We start from the raw sequence: 19,391 nt of genomic DNA on the forward strand, positions 1-19,391 counted from the left end.
CTCTTTGTAAGAGCAAAAACTTCCGTGTTGCTCGAGTGCAAGATCAAGTAGTAGTCTAGTACAGATCTGCTGTAACTTTCACGAATGGGCAAAGAACTGTTAATTTACAACCTGTAGTTGATTTAGAAATTATTCTAGGGAACCATGGCCTGACTTTGGTGCAAACAAATTGCGTGTGAATTCTCAAATATCGGTGCGGAGTTCAAGATACGTGGCTGGATATCGGGCGTTATCGTGTGTGTGATTCAGTAACATTTTCCACAATTTATGGACATTGGCTTGATAATAACCACCTAAGACTTATATGAGTGGCATAGTAATCATGTTCATGCTTAAAGCATGCAAGAAGCGATAGCCGCGGTATAAAGAAGTAAGAAAGAAGAGGAAAGATCAGCGAAAGACATGGAGCAAAAAGAGAAGGGGAGGTCACAGCATACTTTTGGTCATTTGGTCATTGATACATGACCAAATTACAGCATGACGACTAAACATGTTATTGGTTATCTGAGAAAATAACAAGCTGGGTCTCAGAAATACTTAAAAATAAAATACAGAACCAGAAACATTTTCATAATGAAAGTGTCAAATCTTGAAGGAAGCAGTAAGAACAGGTGTGAGAAAGTGAAGAAGAAACTATAACACACAAGGTGGAAAATAAAATATTGGAGGGAAAGTAAATTGTCACATAGTCAAGCTGGGCAAAACAGAAGGTGGAAAAAATTTTAAACCCTGACAACAGAACTGGCTTTTGAAACTATTTTAGTTTAATGACTGAACCACAAGTGAATGCTTTTTTCTTTTAACACTCTGTAAACTTTATTCTTCCCCTTCCCAAATGGTAAGTACCTCTGGTTAGGAACCATTGCTGTAAGTGGTGTTACATCTAGCAATATAAAGAATGCCACATACCTGACAAGTGTCGGCAATGTCTCATTCAGGGGCCAAGGCTCCCAAGGATTCAGGACTGGTGGCAACACAGGCAGGCACTGTGTCTCAGCATTCACGTCTACTGGTTCCAATCTGTAGACAGAATTTCATCATCAAATACTTATACCCCATACTAAATTTATTTTTACTCAGTAGTAACATTAGTAACAGTTTTCTACTTAGTCATAGTTGATAATTAACTTCATGCAGCTCATTTATTCATTAGCTCTGAAGACTACTTTCAAGCTGCAAAAATTACACATACAAGGTGCATATGCAGAAGAAAAAATGTTCCCAGATTTTAGTTAATATACACTTTTTCTGGGTGAAAAAATATGCTTTTTCCATGTTAATTGACAATATAATTCCCCTCAGCTGTGAAGCTTGTCAGTCCTTTGAATAGTAAAGGTTTCACACACCAGCACTGAAGTTCCTGGCACTTAAACTAAACTCAGCAAAAAAAAACAATGCATTTTGGGAAAGATCTTTGACTCACAACAACATGTGCACTGCATATTTCTGTATCACTATGAATTTGACCAAATACAGCAAGGTAGCTTCCAAAATCATTGAAATTGAGTTTTTGATGCGCTTTTGTCAGCAAATCTTAGCTTATTCTCCAGTCTGTGACAGCATGCGATTTAGTCAGCAAAAACCAACACCAGTGTCAAATAGTGTTAACACACAAATTGGAAAAGTTAATGGTTTAAATTAGTATAGAGTATAGCTACAAAAAGCTAAGCTTTCACATATAATATTTATCTTTTTTTAGCATGTTACCCTTTAAGATATGAAACACAAATGTGCCAGTAAAATTTTAAATAATGGCTTGAATGGCTGGCTGGTCTGGGTCCAAATTTTTTCTATGTGGCTGGTCTTCAAAGTGTTAAGTTTTGAATGAGAGTCAAACACACTGAAATTTAAAAAAAATCATTGCACATTCTCACACTTAATTCATCTTGGGTAAAAGGAAATTTACTTTGAAAGTAACAGTTCTCAAATCAACCACCATTTACAATATTTTCCCTGCAACCTATTAAAGGCTCCACACATGAGTGGCAGATCATAGCAATCCATCAAATGCTGTGTCACCTGTGACTGGTCATTCACCATGACACCCCACACATGAACAATTTGCTTAGCAATTTGCAATATCAGTCAGTATTATGAATGTCACTGCTAAGAAGTTCTGCTACGGAAAATGAACTGCCGTATCTAGTAGCAGTTGTAGCTGATTTCTGTATCCCAGGAATACTTTCAAAACAAATTTAAAATAAATTATAATTTATAATAATTAAACTTTTTTGACATGCTTTTCTTGTCAACTGTAGGTTCCTTTACAAAATACATTAAAGTTTTCACTTACACCACATTGGTTGTGTACATCTTTCGAGTGTGCCAATACAATTCATTTTACGTTTATTAGTCCTCAGTTCCTTTTTATATATTAGACTTATTTAATTGGTAGTATTTACAAAATTTACTGTATGCACTTGTAGAGGTGTTAACAGCAGCACTACTGAATACCGTAACTCGTCAAATTATATGAAGGAGATATATGAAACAAGAGATGCGAGTATAACTGTATAATAGACTTGTCTCAACATTTAAATTAAAATGTCCTCTTAATATTACAGTAGTCATTACGACATTCTGTTTGGAAGTTAAACTTTGATAATGCATATAATTATTTCATAACTTAAAATCATAAGAGGGAGCCCACTGTATCACAACTATGAACTTCACGTCAATTCTGCTTCTGTAGCACAAGCTTCAAAATGTTAATACAAAATTGGTGGGTGTATTTTGTATTACTTCTTAATATAAATGACAGCTCCAGCTTCCACTTCACTTCTCAGAGTAGTTCGTAGTCCCTGGATAACTTTAAATTCTAACGTAAATTTCTTACTCACTGTGGGAAAAGCAAAGCATAATGAAACAAAACTGCACAACCACACTTAATGAATAGAGAAACAAGTCACTGACACATTGCCACACACTTCTACTAGCCAAGCAACCACACTGCATGCACAAATCCCATGCAGTACATCAGTTTGCCTGGGATTTGCCCACACATGTTGTAGCGGTTCCACCTGCTTTTATTTCTTCAGTTGCAGTACTCTGTGTCTATGTACTGCATTGCTACAATGGCTGAAAACATGGAGTTTGTAATTTGGACACTGACTACAGTAAATAATGTAGTCTACAGATACGCTTCACAGTCTTACTTCTTGCTGTTCACAACTTTCCATAAGCCTCATTAATAGTGTGCAGGCGAACCTCCACATACTGATAAAATGTTTTCTGTTCAACATCTACAAGCAGTAAAAACATAACCACAAATTTCACAGTTCTTGAAGAATAATCAGGTACATATAGAGCAAACACTGTTACTGTTTTTGCACAGGGCCTAATTGTTTAACATTTACTCCACAGTTAATTTAAAACATTGTTGTTTTAACCAGCACAGATTACTCTTCAAACTCTGCCATGGACTGACTATCTCATGACCAAAAATCGGGCTCTATATCACAATAATAGGTGCTGCAACTACACATTGTTCGAAGTTTAATTTACAGAAATTACAATTAAAACATAACTCATTGAATTAACTGACTACATCAAAAAATTCTGTCTTTTTAACAGTTTCTTCTACTACAAGAATTAGTCCAAATTATTTGTTTAAATCACGAAATTAATATATACAGTTACACAAACAATATTTGACAAACTTAATTACTTTGGAATTAATTAAGGGCTGGCTTTGCTAACATTTCCGAATAGAGCCAAATAAATACTTTAAAATTACTTATATTTCATCTTCCAATTGGTACAGAATTTATATTTGTTTATGTGTCAGCAATAAAACTTAAGTTACGAAACAATTACTGATTTCACCCTATAATGAAAGATACTAACTAGCAATATTCAAAATAAATTAGAAAATCAATTACATAAAACTAAGCACAAAATTTGATCTGGTGTTATATTCTTTAAAACTGAGGGCCAATCTTTGTCGTTCATGAAAATGCAGATTATATTCACGTATGCTAATAGTAAATAGTTAAAAGTAACAAAACGGATTTAAGGAGGCAGATGGCAAAACAAAAGAGGAATTAAAATTATCCCAGCTTGTTTCATCACAATGTGTGATCTATGAAGTGACTGGTCACCCCTGCAATCGATCAATGCAATCTGTCACTCATCTGTGGGGCCCTTTAGCAGTGTTAACAATAGTGATGTCATTCTCATCTTAAGCAGTTTGTTAGGAAGCATTGCATCGTCTTCATTGTAAAGCCCCGGACACTACAGTAGGCAGTCAATTTTATTTGCATTATTTTTGTTGTGAACAGCATACTTTCTTTGCAACTAAAGTTATTTTGATGTTATTTTCTCTGTGTAGTGGGCTGAAGAAAAATTCTTTGTTGGAATATCAGTTCTTACCAGTCAATACTACAAAAATTTAAGTGAAAATTAACCTGGATTTCCTGGGATGTAGACATCCTGATACATGCCATGCCTGTTTAAATGGAGGTTGTATTGCACTGTATACAGCTGTATAATTACAATGCTTGTTAAACATTTAATTGCAGTATACAAAATGGTTCTACACAAACTTCATGATAAGGATGGAGCGTTTATAATTGAATTACCAAATCACTTTTATCAGCATTTAAAAATTCATCAACAGCATGAAAGATTTTTATTAGAGCCCAGATTCTACAGCTTTTCTGAACCACTTTTCAACTGCCTCATCCCCCTGGGTAATTTGTTAAAAAAAAAAGTCTTGCCTGCATGCAGGAAATTTTTGTGCATTTTGTAAGTCAGCACCAGGAACTGCTCGAGTTCCTGCTCCTAGTTCTGTAAGAGTGAATATTGGTCAAAGTATCATGTTTTATCCCAACTGTTCTTGGCATGCATAAAAGTGTGAAATACACATTTTGTTATTGATGAAATGCATTTTGTAAGGGGTGTTGGCCATTAGGTCACACACGCACTGAATAGCTTTTTCCTCCCAAAGAAAGACTCCTTGCTCCAGCAGAGTTACCCCACATTATGCCAAGGACCAACTAAGTTCCATTACAACAATGAAAACTGGGAAGAAGTTAAGTTTATATTTTAATGAAAGCAAAACTGGACATTTCTTCGGCACATGTGCGAAGTTTTGAACAATTTCACCAGATAGCATAGACGAAGTGAACCATTAAAATGGCCTCTATACAAGACACTTAACAAGTGATGCACTGCAACTGAATTCTTGGTTGCGGAAGAAGTAACTGTGGGTAATTTCTGTAAATAATTGTTTGCAGTGTATGGTAATGATCCATATGATCAGGGTACTGTTGTGATGTGGGTAAACAGAGTTAAAGCATCAGAAAGTGCAGAAACTGAGCTCCACTATCAGCCCCTTTAGGGGCATCCTGTTTTAGCCATTGCTACCCAACATGGCAAATAATGCAGATGTGATGCGCTAGTCTGCACAAATAATGAACTCAACAGTTGCCAAACATTCCACAAACCCCAAGATTCAAAGGAAAGCCATTTCATCTGAACTACTGGAACCAGGACTTAATATTTTTAAAAATACCGGGACCCCAATGCAACAAAATTTAAAAAATATCATTACCAAATCTTGATATATCGTAAAAAAAGTATATGTATCAGCAGAGAAAATATCGACGTACCTGCCTATAAAAGTATCAGCTGCACACTGTAAATACACTGCCACTTTTAGAGCTGCATATTTATGTATTGATTATTAGACATTCTGTAAAAATCAACAAGCTAGTAGCCTGCCTTCCCCTTTAGAGCAAGAATTTAAAGAAAAAGTTACACATTCATGCTAGTCAATAATCACTTTGCTGACAATGGTAACTGCATGTAACTGACAATATAAGGTGTCTGATGGGCCCATCATTTGGTTTTGTCGCATATCTGATTTGTCTGTAACACTTCAGCTAGATTTACCCACTTTCATTTCTGCCAACATCAGCAACCTACCAGTTGTAGTGTCAAAATTGTGTCATGGAATCAGTTTCTGTTGGTACCACAGAATGCTGATTACATCAGCATTTCTCCATGTCATCGCAACAACCAATTTTGTCATTTAGATCTTTGTCCACCATTTTCAGCAACTATTTTTGAGGAATGTTTATGAAGAAATAGCATACTAGTCGCATTGTTTTTTAAAAAACAATTAATGCAACTGGTGTGCTGTTTCTTCACATCAGAAATCTTGTCATTCCATTCACACTGCACACATCTGAACCTTTGGCACTTATCAGAGGAGGAACATAAGGCCTGATGTCACACCTATAAACAATGAAAAAGGTCCAGTGTCCACTGTTGTCCTTGGGCCCCTCTGGATGCAGCAAACAAAATAGACACCAGGTCACACCAGATTAGTACGCAGCTCTTCGTCAGTTTGTACCATTATCCCCCAATGGAAGATAACATCTTTAATTCTATTGAGCGTGTTATGAGGAGAAATGGTGACATTCCTGCTGTCTTGACACAGGGCTGAAGTACCTGCAATTAGTTGGTGGTCAATGTTTTGACTAGCAAAGATCCATTCCTCATGTTCTCTATTGCAGCAACCTCCCCAAACCAATCATCAACGAAAAACCACAGCTCCATTCTAGTGAAAGACTCACCATCAGTTTGAGAACAAACCAAGAACTCAGTAAACTATCCACTTTCATTTCTTCTTACCTGGCACTCTTCTTAATAGAGGCACAGTCCAAGACAGAAATAGTACAGGATTTTAAACCTCTGCATTAAAATCACTGTTCCTGACTGTAGAGACAGCATATTGGCACAGTTACCATTACGTTCGATCCGTTTCACTGTGGATCATCTGCCCTGATGCCACTCCTAGCTGAGGCTATCCCCATGAGAGCCAACCCACCAAGGCAAAGGCCACCTGCCACAGCAGCCACTGCTCAGAGTTTTGGTAACCTAAAGTGGATAGGACAATGTTATGGAAATGGAAGAGGATTTAGATGAAGATGAAATGGGAAATATGATACTGCGTGAAGAATTTTATAGAGCACTGAAAGACGTAAGTCGAAACAAGGCCCCGGGAGTAGACAACATTCCATTAGAACTACTGACAGCCTTGGGAGAGCCAGTCCTGACAAAACTATCACCCCATGAGCAAGATGTATGGGACAGGTGAAATACATTCAAACTTCAAGAAGAATGTAATAATTCCAATCACAAAGAAAGCAGGTGTTGACAGATGTGAAAATTACTGAACTATCAGTTTAGTAAGTCATGGCTGCAAAATACCAACACAAATTCTTTACAGACAAATGGAGAAACTAGTAGAAGCGGACCTTGGGGAAGATCAGTTTGGATTCCGTAGAAATATTGGAACACGTGAGGCAATACTGACCTTACGACTTATCTTAGAAGCTAGATTAAGGAAACGCAAACCTATGTTTCTAACATTTGTAGACTTAGAGAAGGCTTTTGACAACGTTGACTGGAATACTCTCTTTCAAATTCTGAAGGTGGCAGGGGTAAAATACAGGGAGCGAAAGGCTATTTACAATTTGTACAGAAACCAAATGGCAGGTGTAACAGTCAAAGGACATGACAGGAAAGCAGTGGTTGGGAAGGGAGTGGGACAGGGTTGTAACCTATCCCCGATGTTATTAATGTCTATATTGAGCAAGCAGTGAAGGAAACAAAAGAAAAATTCGGAGTAGGTATTAAAGTCCATGGAGAGGAAATAAAAACTGAGGTTCGCCGATGACATTGTAATTCTGTCAGAGACAGCAAAGGACTTTGAAGAGCAGCTGAACGCAATGGACAGTGTCTTCAAAGGAGGGTATAAGATGAACATCAACAAAAGCAAAACAAGGATAATGGAATGTAGTCGAATTAAGTCAGATGATGCTGAGGGAATTAGATTAGGAAATGAGATACTTAAAGTAGTAAAGGAGTTTTGCTATTTGGGGAGCAAAATAACTGATGATGGTCGAAGAAGAGAGGATATAAAATGTAGACTGGCAATGGCAAGGAAAGCATTTCTGAAGAAAAGAAATTTGTTAACATCGAGTATAGATTTAAGTGTCAGGAAGTGGTTTCTGAAGGTATTTGTATGGAGTGTGGCAATGTATGGAAGTGAAACGTGGATGATAAATATTTTGGACAAGAAGAGAATAGAATCTTTCGAAATGTGGTGCTACAGAAGAATGCTAAAGATTAGATGGATAGATCACATAACTAATGAGGAAGTATTGAACAGGACTGGGGAGAAAAGAAGTTTGTGGCACAACTTGACTAGAAGGGATCGGTTGGTAGGACATGTTCTGAGGCATCAAGGGATCATCAATTTAGTATTGGAGGGCAGTATAGAGGGTAAAAATCGTAGAGGGAGACCAGGAGATGAATACACCATTCAGATTTAGAGGGATGTAGGCTGCAGTAGGTACTGGGAGATGAAGCTTGCACAGGATATAGTAGCATGGAGAGCTGCATCAATCCAGTCTCAGGACTGAAGTCTCCCAGTGTTGTGTGTGTGTGTGTGTGTGTGTGTGTGTGTGTGTGTGTGTGTGTGTGTGTGTGTGTGTGTGTGTGTGTGTGTGTGTGATGGGGGGGGGGGGGCTGACAACCCCACCATGATGAACTGACTACCACACTGATTACAGATACAAAGATAGATCTCCTTGAGATTAAGTGCAAAAGATAGTAGTGGAGAGTCGAGAGTCAATGCACCATAGTTAGGCATCCTGTCCCATACAACCTGCACGTCCGTAAAATTTGGGAAGTGAATGTCAAATCCAAAACTGGGAACCAGAATTTAAAGAGCAACAAAGGTGACAAAAAATGTTAGAAAGTTAAAGAGCAAAAACATTCTGAAGTACAAAGAATAGTCAAAAGACCAGGGTAAAAACAACCACATAAAAAGGCTTATTAGTCACTGTCTTCCAACAGGTATCATATGCCCTCTCCAGATCAAGAAAGTACAGCTACTGTTTGGCATTTCCTGAGAAAATTTTTCACGATATAAGTGGACATAGGAAAAAGATGGTCTACTGCAGAACAATGCTTTCGGAAACTGCATTGGGCAGTGGTTAGAAGGTTTCAGGACTCCAGCCACCAGCCTAAATGGTAATTTACAATACATTCCAAAACCTTACATACACTACTCGAGAGAGGGATGGGGCAACAGCTAGAGGCAAGACGTTTGTCCTTTCCAGGTTTTGGAATAGGAATGACGATCGCTTCCTGCCATTTTCTGGGAATGGTACTGTCTGTCCAAATTCGATTATAAAGGCAAAGGAGGTAACGTAGACTACGGCATTACAAATACAGCAACATTTGGACATGGACGCAATCTGGTTCTGGGATGGAAGAGCGAGATGAAAAGAGCGCGTGTTGGAGTTTCTGCATAGAAAAAAACAGTATTATACTTTTCAGAATTTTGAGAGAAGAAAGCAAGAGGTCACACTGCTGCCCATTTATTCAGGAGAAAGGCTGGCAGGTAATTAGAAGAGCTCGAAATTTCAGCAAAGTGTTGACCCAATGAGTTAGAAATTGCAATTGGATCCATTAAGCTATCTTGCACGACAGTTAACCGAGAGATCTGGGAGAAACTGGATGTGCCGAATAACTGTCAAATTCTACTCCAATCTACACATGATTGAGTGAGGGTATTAAAGGGGCTGGTAAAGAAGTCTCAGCTTGCCTTCTTGCTATCACAGATGATGTGATGGCAACATGCATGTAACTGCTTATAGCAGATACAGTTAGTTGGCCAACATAGGATGATGGCAGAAAACGCAAAGAGCACATCTCTGCTCACGTGTCATGGCACACCTCATTCCACCAAGGAACTGTGTGGTGGGGGGCACGAATGGGAGATACGAGGTATTAAACATCCCGCAGCTGTAAGAATAACTTCTGTAACGTGAGTTTCCTGATCACCGATGCTAGGAAATTGACGGTCATCAAATGTTGCTAGAGAGGAAAGGTGTCCAATCAGCTTAAGAAAACTTCCAGTGTCATGGGCACATAGAAAGCAGTTGTGGCTGTAATCAAAGGAAACATGGAAAACAGTCACTGAAGTGTGTATCAGCAAGGGCAAACCATTTCAAAAGCCGAGCTAGCTGAACAGTACTGACAAAGGTGCAAATGAGGGTAGGTTGCCATGGAGGCAGACAAAAATGTAGGTTCCCCAGTGTTGAGGCAAACAAGATCCACTTCGTGGAAGAGGTCAAACAATAGGAAGCCTCTCTGACAAGGATGGAGAGATCACCAATGCGGATGGTGGGCATTGAAGTACTCAACCAGCAAATGGGGGCAGGGGGAGGGGAGGAGGGAGCTCACCAAGGAGATGGAGATCAGCTCTTGCCACTGCTGTGGATAATGTAAGTCACCCGTGTGCCAGAGTACGATCAACAGAGGGGAGATCAAACAGAACTGATTGGAAATGAGGGAAGACAAAGTGATCATAGGGGCATAGCTTTGTTTCCTGAAGACAGACGACGACCAGGGAGTAGCATCAGAGGATTGACGATTCATCCCAGTTGGAGCAAATTCCACAGATATTCCAATGACATAGGGTGGACAGAAAAGGGAAAATCTCACCACGGTTACTGTCAACTATGACTGCTGAGAGCCAGCAGTGTGGAATGGCATTCAGCCAGAGGCAGAAGATCCTGATCCATAGGTTATTCAGGGGCAGCTCCTGCCACCAGTGATCAGCCGGTTGATCGGTTGCCAGCAGTGCATCTCAGCGACACTGAAGACAGCCGAGGGCAGCTACCACTGGGTGACGCTGTAGAAGACACACGCCATGGCAGAGAAGGAGAGGAACTTTGTTTTTACAAGTCTTCTTGGAAGCAGGACAGAGATGAGGGAGGAGTCAATGGTTGTGAGGTCTGGGTACATAAAAATCTTCACAAGTAGGCTCATTTTTGGAAGCCTGGGCATCCGATTTTGGGGCCCGTGATTTAGCAGGAGCTGATGAAGGTTGAGGCTTAGAGTGAGCGGGTGATAGTGCAGTGGTTGAACAGGCAATCTTTGGCCTGGACAATCTGACGACCGTGGCACTAAATGGGAGGTTGCAAGTCTGCATGGCTACCTCCTTAGTAGGTCGAGGAGAGGTGAGGACAGTATTATATTTACCCACTGGGCGCACAGTGGGCTTTCTACTTGCAAATAAGTTACGAGCAGCAAAAAAGGTAGACACCTTTGGCTTCACTCAGATTTCCTGAATGATTCCTTCATCTTTAAAAATACATGACTGGCTGGTATGATTGCTGACTCAAATAGCAATGCATAGGGTTGGGTATGTAAGGGCAAACTGAAATTATTTCATATCCTGCTTTAATATTCGATGGAAGCTGAACTCTGTTGGACATCAAGATGAAAGTGCGGGTCAGTACCAATTCCTTCTGAACCCTTTTCATGACTGTACGGCCGTTACACTCTGATTGGACAGATAATTTTGAATGTTCTCATTGGATAATGTGTCAAGTGATCTAGAATAAACCACCCCGCACAATAAGTTTAAAGTGTTGTGCGCTTCCACCCAGACAGGGAAGGAGTGTAGCAGTGTAGTTCAAAGCAATTTATGTGCCTGGAAGGCACTGTGTCTCTAGCAACAAGTTGCTATTTCATAACTGGGAGCAAGACTTTACAGGACCTGCAATTGCGTTGACACCTTTCTGAATAATGAAAGGGTTGACTGGAGAAGTCTTCACCTTCGTCAGACTGAGAAATAACTAGGAACTTTGGCACTGATGAAAGAATTGTCCAAGGCTGAGACTCGTCTAGCTTTCTCTTGTGGGCAGAAGTAGAAGAAACAATTGCGGAAGTATCCCCCACAATTACCAGTGTCTCCAATGGCACACTCCTTCCTAGTGGGGGCCTCTGAGTGCACTCCCACCTTAGGTGATTGTCCACCCCTCAGGTCACGCCTCCCAAGAAACTGACAGACCAATCAGCACATTTGGAAGGTACCTGCTCGGATAATCACCCTTTCCTGAGACAGGTCTTTACCAGGGAATATATATGTGTCCTACTTGTCTACCCAGGGCTAAGAATCATGCATTACCCCTTCGCCAGCTACATGTGGGAATGCATGGATCAGCCTTCAGACAAGCACATGGAGGAAAGAAAGAGGGAAGGGAGGAACAAAGAAAAGGAAAGAAGAGAAGAATTCTCAAATGCCACAGTGGAGAAGAGGGTAAAGAGAAGAATCAAGGAAGAGGAGGGCAGAGACTTTCCTGTATAGAGAAAGAAGAGGAATCATGTCTTACAGTCACAAGTGTCCAGCTCTGAATGTACGCATAAAACATACTCCTAAAGAGTGGGAGAGGGATGCGGAAAGGAAAGGTATGCAGCGCAGAACAGAAAGATTGCTGCAATAGCACAGGGTCTCATGCTCGCCACGCACATATCTACAGAAGAGTTGTGTACCCAGGGAGGTGGAGTGTAGGAAGAGTGTAATGTTTCAAACCTGACCCAGTACTGTAGGGCAGCTACAGTATGCCTGTTATTATAGGTATAAGAATGAACACTAACTCAAGGGCTATCCAAAACATTTTACACCTCAACTCCTATCAGTAGAATCCAAGATATGACCTGCTGAAAAATTGCAATTTTTTGCAACATTCTGGTATGATGCATGGACTGAAATCACTATTCAATACTAATGCAATTCCTTGGTGTCTAAAGGCTACCCCTCTGCATTATGTACCCTCATTGCTGAAATGACTGCATTCACACAATGAAAAATCCAGGATGGAACAGGAGATGCAGTCATAGATACGCAAAAAAAAAAAAGGTTGTCAAACAAAGCTTTCCATCAAATTGGCCTTGTACCATGTCTCACTAATCCTACTTGTCTTATGAAGGTACTGTACCTTACAAATTGGTGGCCTGGCGCATTCTGCCACGTTGTAGGATCTGCCACTGGCTGCAGCCTGGAAAGTTGCACATTAGCAGTTTTTAGACAGTTTAATACCAGAAATACCACAACATTAAACTTACAAAAGGAAGCCACAAACAATTTTATGATTTCATTTGCCTCAGAAAACATTTTAAAAGAAGGTGTCAATTTATCAGAAAGCTATTAGTCTTTAGCTTCTTAACACTGTATGTTTCCAACTTTTATTCCCTGCAGTAGTCAAACTGTGCTTTCCATTTATCTTCATCTATGCCACCAACCCTTTAACTGTTACAGTAAGTAGGTAAAGAACATGCTAAGTTTACAGAAAAAGCTACCTGACAATGTTTACTGTTCCTGGGTTCAAAATATAATCTTGATGATGCACTTCTTGGGCTGGCCTTTCATTCTGCTGCTGCATTTTATGATGACACTGCAAATAATACAAATGAAATATTACTTGTCAAGGCCATCAGTCTCTCTGCAATAACTAATCTCAATCATGTAACAGGTGACTGCAAAACTGGAGCACAAAGCAGCACACAACATTATGTGTGTACAAGTTTCTTGACAACTGGAATCACTTGCTCATTGCAATATTAAGTTAGATCACGATCAGAAAATAGTGTTAGTTGTGACCACAAAGTCAGCTGGAATTCATATACTTTCTCGAAAGAAATTAATAGGAAAGTTCATTTTTAGTTTAATGTGGTGTGTGTGTGTGTGTGTGTGTGTGTGTGTGTGTGTGTGTGTGTGTAAAATAATGTAGGCCTAGTGAGCATAAAGCACACTGTCCATATGTGGAATGGGGGAAGATGCATGATCCAAGTTAGACTGAGTACATATTTTGATGGCCTGGAGGCTCGGCACAAGCATTTGCTATGGTGGTTCAATATGTGGTGAAATCACAGTGGTCTCCTTTTGTTTTAGGGTGCAAAAACAACTATGGTCATATGCACCCATGTTAAAACCATAGAACACAAAGAAAAAAATGAGTTAAAAACATCCACACATTGAGCCCAATTGACAGAAGGAAAGACACCTAAAAATGTCCAAAAAATATTCCACAGAGAAATGAAAGTCCTGAACTAAAGATTAAATGTCCTCCACCATATTGCTACATTGGATAAAAAGTAAAACACCGTCAACCGCCCTTGCTAAAATCACCGGGTACTCATACGGGAAACATAAATGAGAATGCAAGTGGTTAAAAAAGGCAGTCAATTGGGAAATGGTGAACCATCAAAGATTGATGGCAATGAGCACAAAGTGGGAGAGCACTGGAGCACTACTTAACTGATGGTGAAGGCTAAAAAAACAGTGCCCAATACACAACCTAGCTAGAACAATCTCCTCGCAACAAGAGGGCTGAGAGGAGGTCATCCAAGCTGGTGGGAGAGGTTTAATTCCCTAGAGCTTGCTCCCATGAAGGGAAAACCAGTGCTGATGCCAAAGTGACACCATCTGTTGACAGACGGCAAACCAGTGACGATCAGAGGGCATGAAAGAATTAGCGAGCTGAGGAACGAGGACTGCAGCCTTGGCAGCAGCATCAGCAGCCTCGTTTCCCATCAGACCGACACAACCAGGAACCCAAATAAACTTCACAGTGGTTCCATCAAGAGTGATCAAGTGTCCACTTCCCTGGACCCATTGCACTAAGGGATGGACACTGTACAGCCAGAGGCTCTGAAGGGCACTGAGCGAGTAGATGATGAAATTGAAAAGCATGTGTCACTGTATACAGGGTGTTACAAAAAGGTACGGCCAAACTTTCAGGAAACATTCCTCACACACAAAGAAAGAAAATATGTTGTGGACATGTGTCCAGAAACACTTACTTTCCATGTTAGAGCTCATTTTATTACTTCTCTTCAAATCACATTAATCATGGAATGGAAACACACAGCAACAGAACGTACCAGCATGACTTCAAACACTTTGTTACAGGAAATGTTCAAAATGTCCTCCGTTAGTGAGGATACATGCATCCACCCCGCATCGCATGGAATCCCTGATGCACTGATGCAGCCATGGAAAATGGCGTATTGTATCACAGCCGTCCACAATATGAGCAGGAAGAGTATCTACATTTGGTACCAGGGTTGTGTAGACAAGAGGTTTCAAATGCCCCCATAAATGAAAGTCAAGAGGGTTGAGGTCAGGAGAGCGTGGAGGCCATGGAATTGGTCCGCCTCTACCAATCCATTGGTCATCGAATCTGTTGTTGAGAAGCGTACAAACACTTCAACTAAAATGTGCAGGAGCTCCATCGTGCATGAACCACATGTGTCGTACTTGTAAAGGCACATGTACTAGCAGCACAGGTACAGTATCCCGTATGCAATCATGATAACGTGCTCCATTGAGCGTAGGTGGAAGAACATGGGGCCCAATCGAGACATCACCAACAATGTCTGCCCAAACGTTCACAGAAAATTATGTTGATGACGTGATTGCACAATTGCATGTGGATTCTCGTCAGCCCACACATGTTGATTGTGAAAATTTACAATTTGATCACGTTGGAATGAAGCCTCATCCGTAAAGATAACATTTGCACTGAAATGAGGATTGACACATTGTTGGATGAATGAGCCATTCACAGAAGTGTACACGTGGAGGCCAATCAGCTGCTGATAGTGCCTGCACACACTGTACATTGTACGGAAACAACTGGTTCTCCCATAGCACTCTCCATGCAGTGATGTAGTCAACGTTACCATGTACAGCAGCAACTTCTCTGACGCTGACATTAGGGTTATCGTCAACTGCACGAAGAATTGCCTCATCCATTGCAGGTGTCATCATTCTAGGTCTTCCCCAGTCGTGAGTCATAGGCTGGAATGTTCCGTGCTCCCTAAGACGCCAATCAGTTGCTTCGAACGTCTTCCCGTCGGGACACCTTCATTCTGGAAATCTGTCTCGATACAAACGTACCACGCCATGGCTATTGCCCTGTGCTAATCCATACATCAAATGGGCATCTGCCAACTACGCATTAGTAAACATTGCACTGACTGCAAAACCACGTTCGTGATGAACACTAACCTGTTAATGCTAAGTACTGATGTGCTCGATGCTAGTACTGTAGAGCAATGAGCCGCATGTCAACACAAGCACCGAAGTCAACATTACCTTCCTTCAATTGGGCCAACTTGGCGGTGAATCGAGGAAGTACAGTACATACTGACGGAACTAAAATGAGCTCTAACATGGAAATTAAGTGTTTCCGAACACATGTCCACATGACATTTTCTTTCTTTGTGTGTGAGGAATGTTTCCTGAAAGTTTGGCTGTACCTTTTTGTAACACCCTGTATAGAGGGTCTATACAAGGGCAATGTACTTGAGGACAATATTATGGAAATGGAAGAAGATGTAGATGAAGATGAAATGGGAGATATGATACTGCGTGAAGAGAGTGACAGAGTACTGAAAGACCTGAGTCAAAACAAGGCCCCCCCGGAGTAGACAATATTCCATTAGAACTACTGACAGCCTTGGGAGAGCCAGTCCTGACGAAACTCTACCATCTGGCGAGCAAGATGTATGATACAGGCAAAATACTCTCAGACTTCTTTTTGTAACACCCTGTATACTGTGGGGCCTGATGCACGGCAAAGAGCTCTGCTGTAAATACTGAGCAGAGTTCCAGAAGCCATTACCGAGAAACGTCGGTGCCAATGACTAAGGCACACCAGACACCACAGTCCGAGAGCCATCAGTGTACACAAAGGTAGTATCGCGAAGTTCTATGTTAATGTCACGAAACAAAGCAATAGAGTGAGGCTGGAGTAGTCTCCTTAGAAAGCGAATGAGGGACAAGGTGAACATGGGCCACCACACGAAGCCACAGTGGTGAAGGGTTCACACCCTCAGGAAAGTGGCAGGTAGCGTGAAGTTAAGCTGTCAGAGTAACAACCAAAAGTGAACTCCAGGAGGTAACATATGAGGGACACTCCATACTGGCGATCAAAGGAGTCCTCAAAGGAGGGGGTATAGGATAGGTGGCCATACATGGTAGACAAATGGCATGGGTACCTGCTGACAAGGGAACCTCTCCATCGCACCCCCTCAGATTTAGTCATAAGTTGGCACAGTGGATAGGCCTTGAAAAACTGAACACAGATCAATCGAGAAAACAGGAAGAAGTTGTGTGGAACTATGAAAAAATAAGGAAAATATACAAACTGAGTAGCCCATGCGCAACATGGGCAACATCCATGATAATGTGAGCTCAGGAGCGCCGTGGTCCCGTGGTTAGTGTGAGCAGCTGTGGAACAAAAGGTCCTTGGTTCAAGTCTCCCCTCGAGTGAAAAGTTTCATTTTTTTATTTTCAGACAATTATCGAAGTTCAGGCACTCACACATAATCAACTCCACTCTCCAAAATCCCAAGCCATGTTCAGATTTGCTTGGACATAGCAGGATTTGATGGTCTACACACGGAAAAATTTGAAAACGTTAAAAACATATGTTTTGACAGAGCACAGGGAAAACTGTGCGGCTGTGAAACTGATGCATTAAGTTGTTGCAGTTTATGTGACAAACTCTTACGTTTTCATCACTTTCTTGGGAGTGATTATCACATCCACAAGAAAACCTAAATCGGGCATGGTAGTAGAATCTTTTTACCCATTCGCCAAGTGTACACGTTAGGTGGGTCAACAACATATTCCTGTCATCTGATGCACATGCTGTCACCAGTGTCGTATAGAATATATCAGACGCGTTTTCCTGTGGAGGAACCGGTTGACCTATGACCTTGCGATCAAATGTTTTCGGTTCCCATTGGAGAGGCACGTCCTTTCGTCTACTAATCGCACGGTTTTGCAGTGCGGTCGCAAAACACAGACACTAAACTTATTACAGTGAACAGAGACGTCAATGAACGAACGGACAGATCACAACTTCACGAAAATAAAGAAAATGTTTCACTCGAGGGAAGACTTGATCCAAGGACCTTTCGTTCTGCAGCTGCTCACGCTAACCACAGGACCACGGCACTCCGGAGCTCGGACTATCCTTTATGGTATCTATCTTGCGCATTGACTACTCAGTTTGTATATTTTGCTTATTTTTTCATAGTTCCATACAACTTCCTGTTTTCTCGATTGATCTGTGTTCAGTTTTCAAGGCTTATCCACTGCGCCAACTTATAACTAAATCTGAGGGGGGGTGCAATGGAGAGGTTCCCTTGTGAGTAGAAAGTCATGGCAGTATGATAGCAGTAGTTCAGCAGTTTCTGCATCCAGACTCTTAACTAGACTACTGTAAAAGGTGCCAGTGGCCAAAGAGATGCCACAATGGTGGATAGTATTAAGACAGTGTAAGAGGAATGGATACACGAAAAACCCATAGTCTAGTTTCGAACAGAGAAGGTACCTGTACAAACAGGAGGGTGGTCCTATCAACTTACCAGGAAGTACCACTGAGGACATGTAGGACATTGAGGGACTGCATAAAGTGGGCTGCCAGGTAAGAGACATGGGAGGACCGTGTTTCAACAAACAGAAGAGCAACAGGCCCAAGACCTAAAGACTGTGGAAGAAAACAGTTTCACTGCCAGAAATTCATACAAACGGTTTTGTCAGCAGAAGTGCAAAAGCCATTGGCGATGCTCCACAAGTAAAGACAGATTGCTGAAGACACCACTCAAGGAGAGGAGTTTGTGGAGAACTGCTATAGATGGCAAATCGTCATCGAAAAGGTAGCCAGAGACTGCCGGCAGGAGGCAGGGCATAATAGCAAAGAGGACAACACTCTGGACAGAACCCCCAGGCACACAGCTTTCTCGGATAAAGATGTCCGACAAGGCAGAACAAACACATACCTTCAAAACTCGTGTTTTAAAAAGTCCTGAGTAAATGGGGCTGCAGCCACAGAAGCCCCACACGTAAAGATATGGAGGATACCAGTTCTCTAGTAGGTGTCTTAGGCATTCTTCAAATCTAAACACACTGCCAGTCTGGTATTTCTGAGGAACACCCTTCATGACGTGGGTTGATAAGGTGGTCATCTGCAGAATGGTGCACTCTAAATCCAGACTGGAATGAAGGGGGAACCGCATCCAGACATCAAGGGGTTGTAAGATCGGCAGACCGGTAACACAGGATAAGCGGTGAACTGTGGCGGAACTGACAGACTTTAATGCTGGGCAGAGCACAAGTGTGTCCTAACACACAGTGCACCAAACGCTCCTATGCAGCTCACAACCCACACACATGCCAATGATATCACCACGATATCACCAACTACGACTGAAATGGACACATGATTATTGGCACTGGACACTGGCAGTGTGGCGGAGTGTTCCACAGTCTGATGAATCCCAATACCTCCATCTTGCCAATGGTACGATGCAGATCGGTTGTCTTCCAGGGCAACAGCTCCTTGACACCTGTACTGCAGAACAGAGACAAGCGGGCAGCAGCTCCACTGCACTCCGGGGAACGTTCACATGGGCATCCATGGGCTGAACTGGTAAAAGGCACCACGACGGCCGAAGAGTATTGCAAACTGGCTGTGGATAATCTACACCCCTTCGTGATGATTGTG

At 41.4% G+C, this 19,391-nt stretch overlaps 1 protein-coding gene across 1 annotated transcript in view; it reads right to left on the reverse strand.

Annotated features, from left to right (window-relative positions):
• LOC126106811 (uncharacterized) overlaps positions 1 to 19,391 on the reverse strand; it is a 125,160-nt gene that overhangs the window by 101,694 nt on the left and 4,075 nt on the right. The window contains exons 2-4 of the mRNA XM_049913205.1: positions 13,171 to 13,265; positions 12,810 to 12,869; positions 910 to 1,020 (exon numbers count right to left, since the gene is read on the reverse strand). Coding sequence (XP_049769162.1) covers positions 910 to 1,020; positions 12,810 to 12,869; positions 13,171 to 13,253 — 254 coding nt within the window. The 5' untranslated portion in view covers positions 13,254 to 13,265. The remainder of the gene's footprint in view (positions 1 to 909; positions 1,021 to 12,809; positions 12,870 to 13,170; positions 13,266 to 19,391) is intronic.

The sequence above is a fragment of the Schistocerca cancellata genome, chromosome 10 (assembly GCF_023864275.1).
Source record: "Schistocerca cancellata isolate TAMUIC-IGC-003103 chromosome 10, iqSchCanc2.1, whole genome shotgun sequence".
Classification (NCBI taxonomy): Eukaryota; Metazoa; Arthropoda; class Insecta; order Orthoptera; family Acrididae; genus Schistocerca; species Schistocerca cancellata.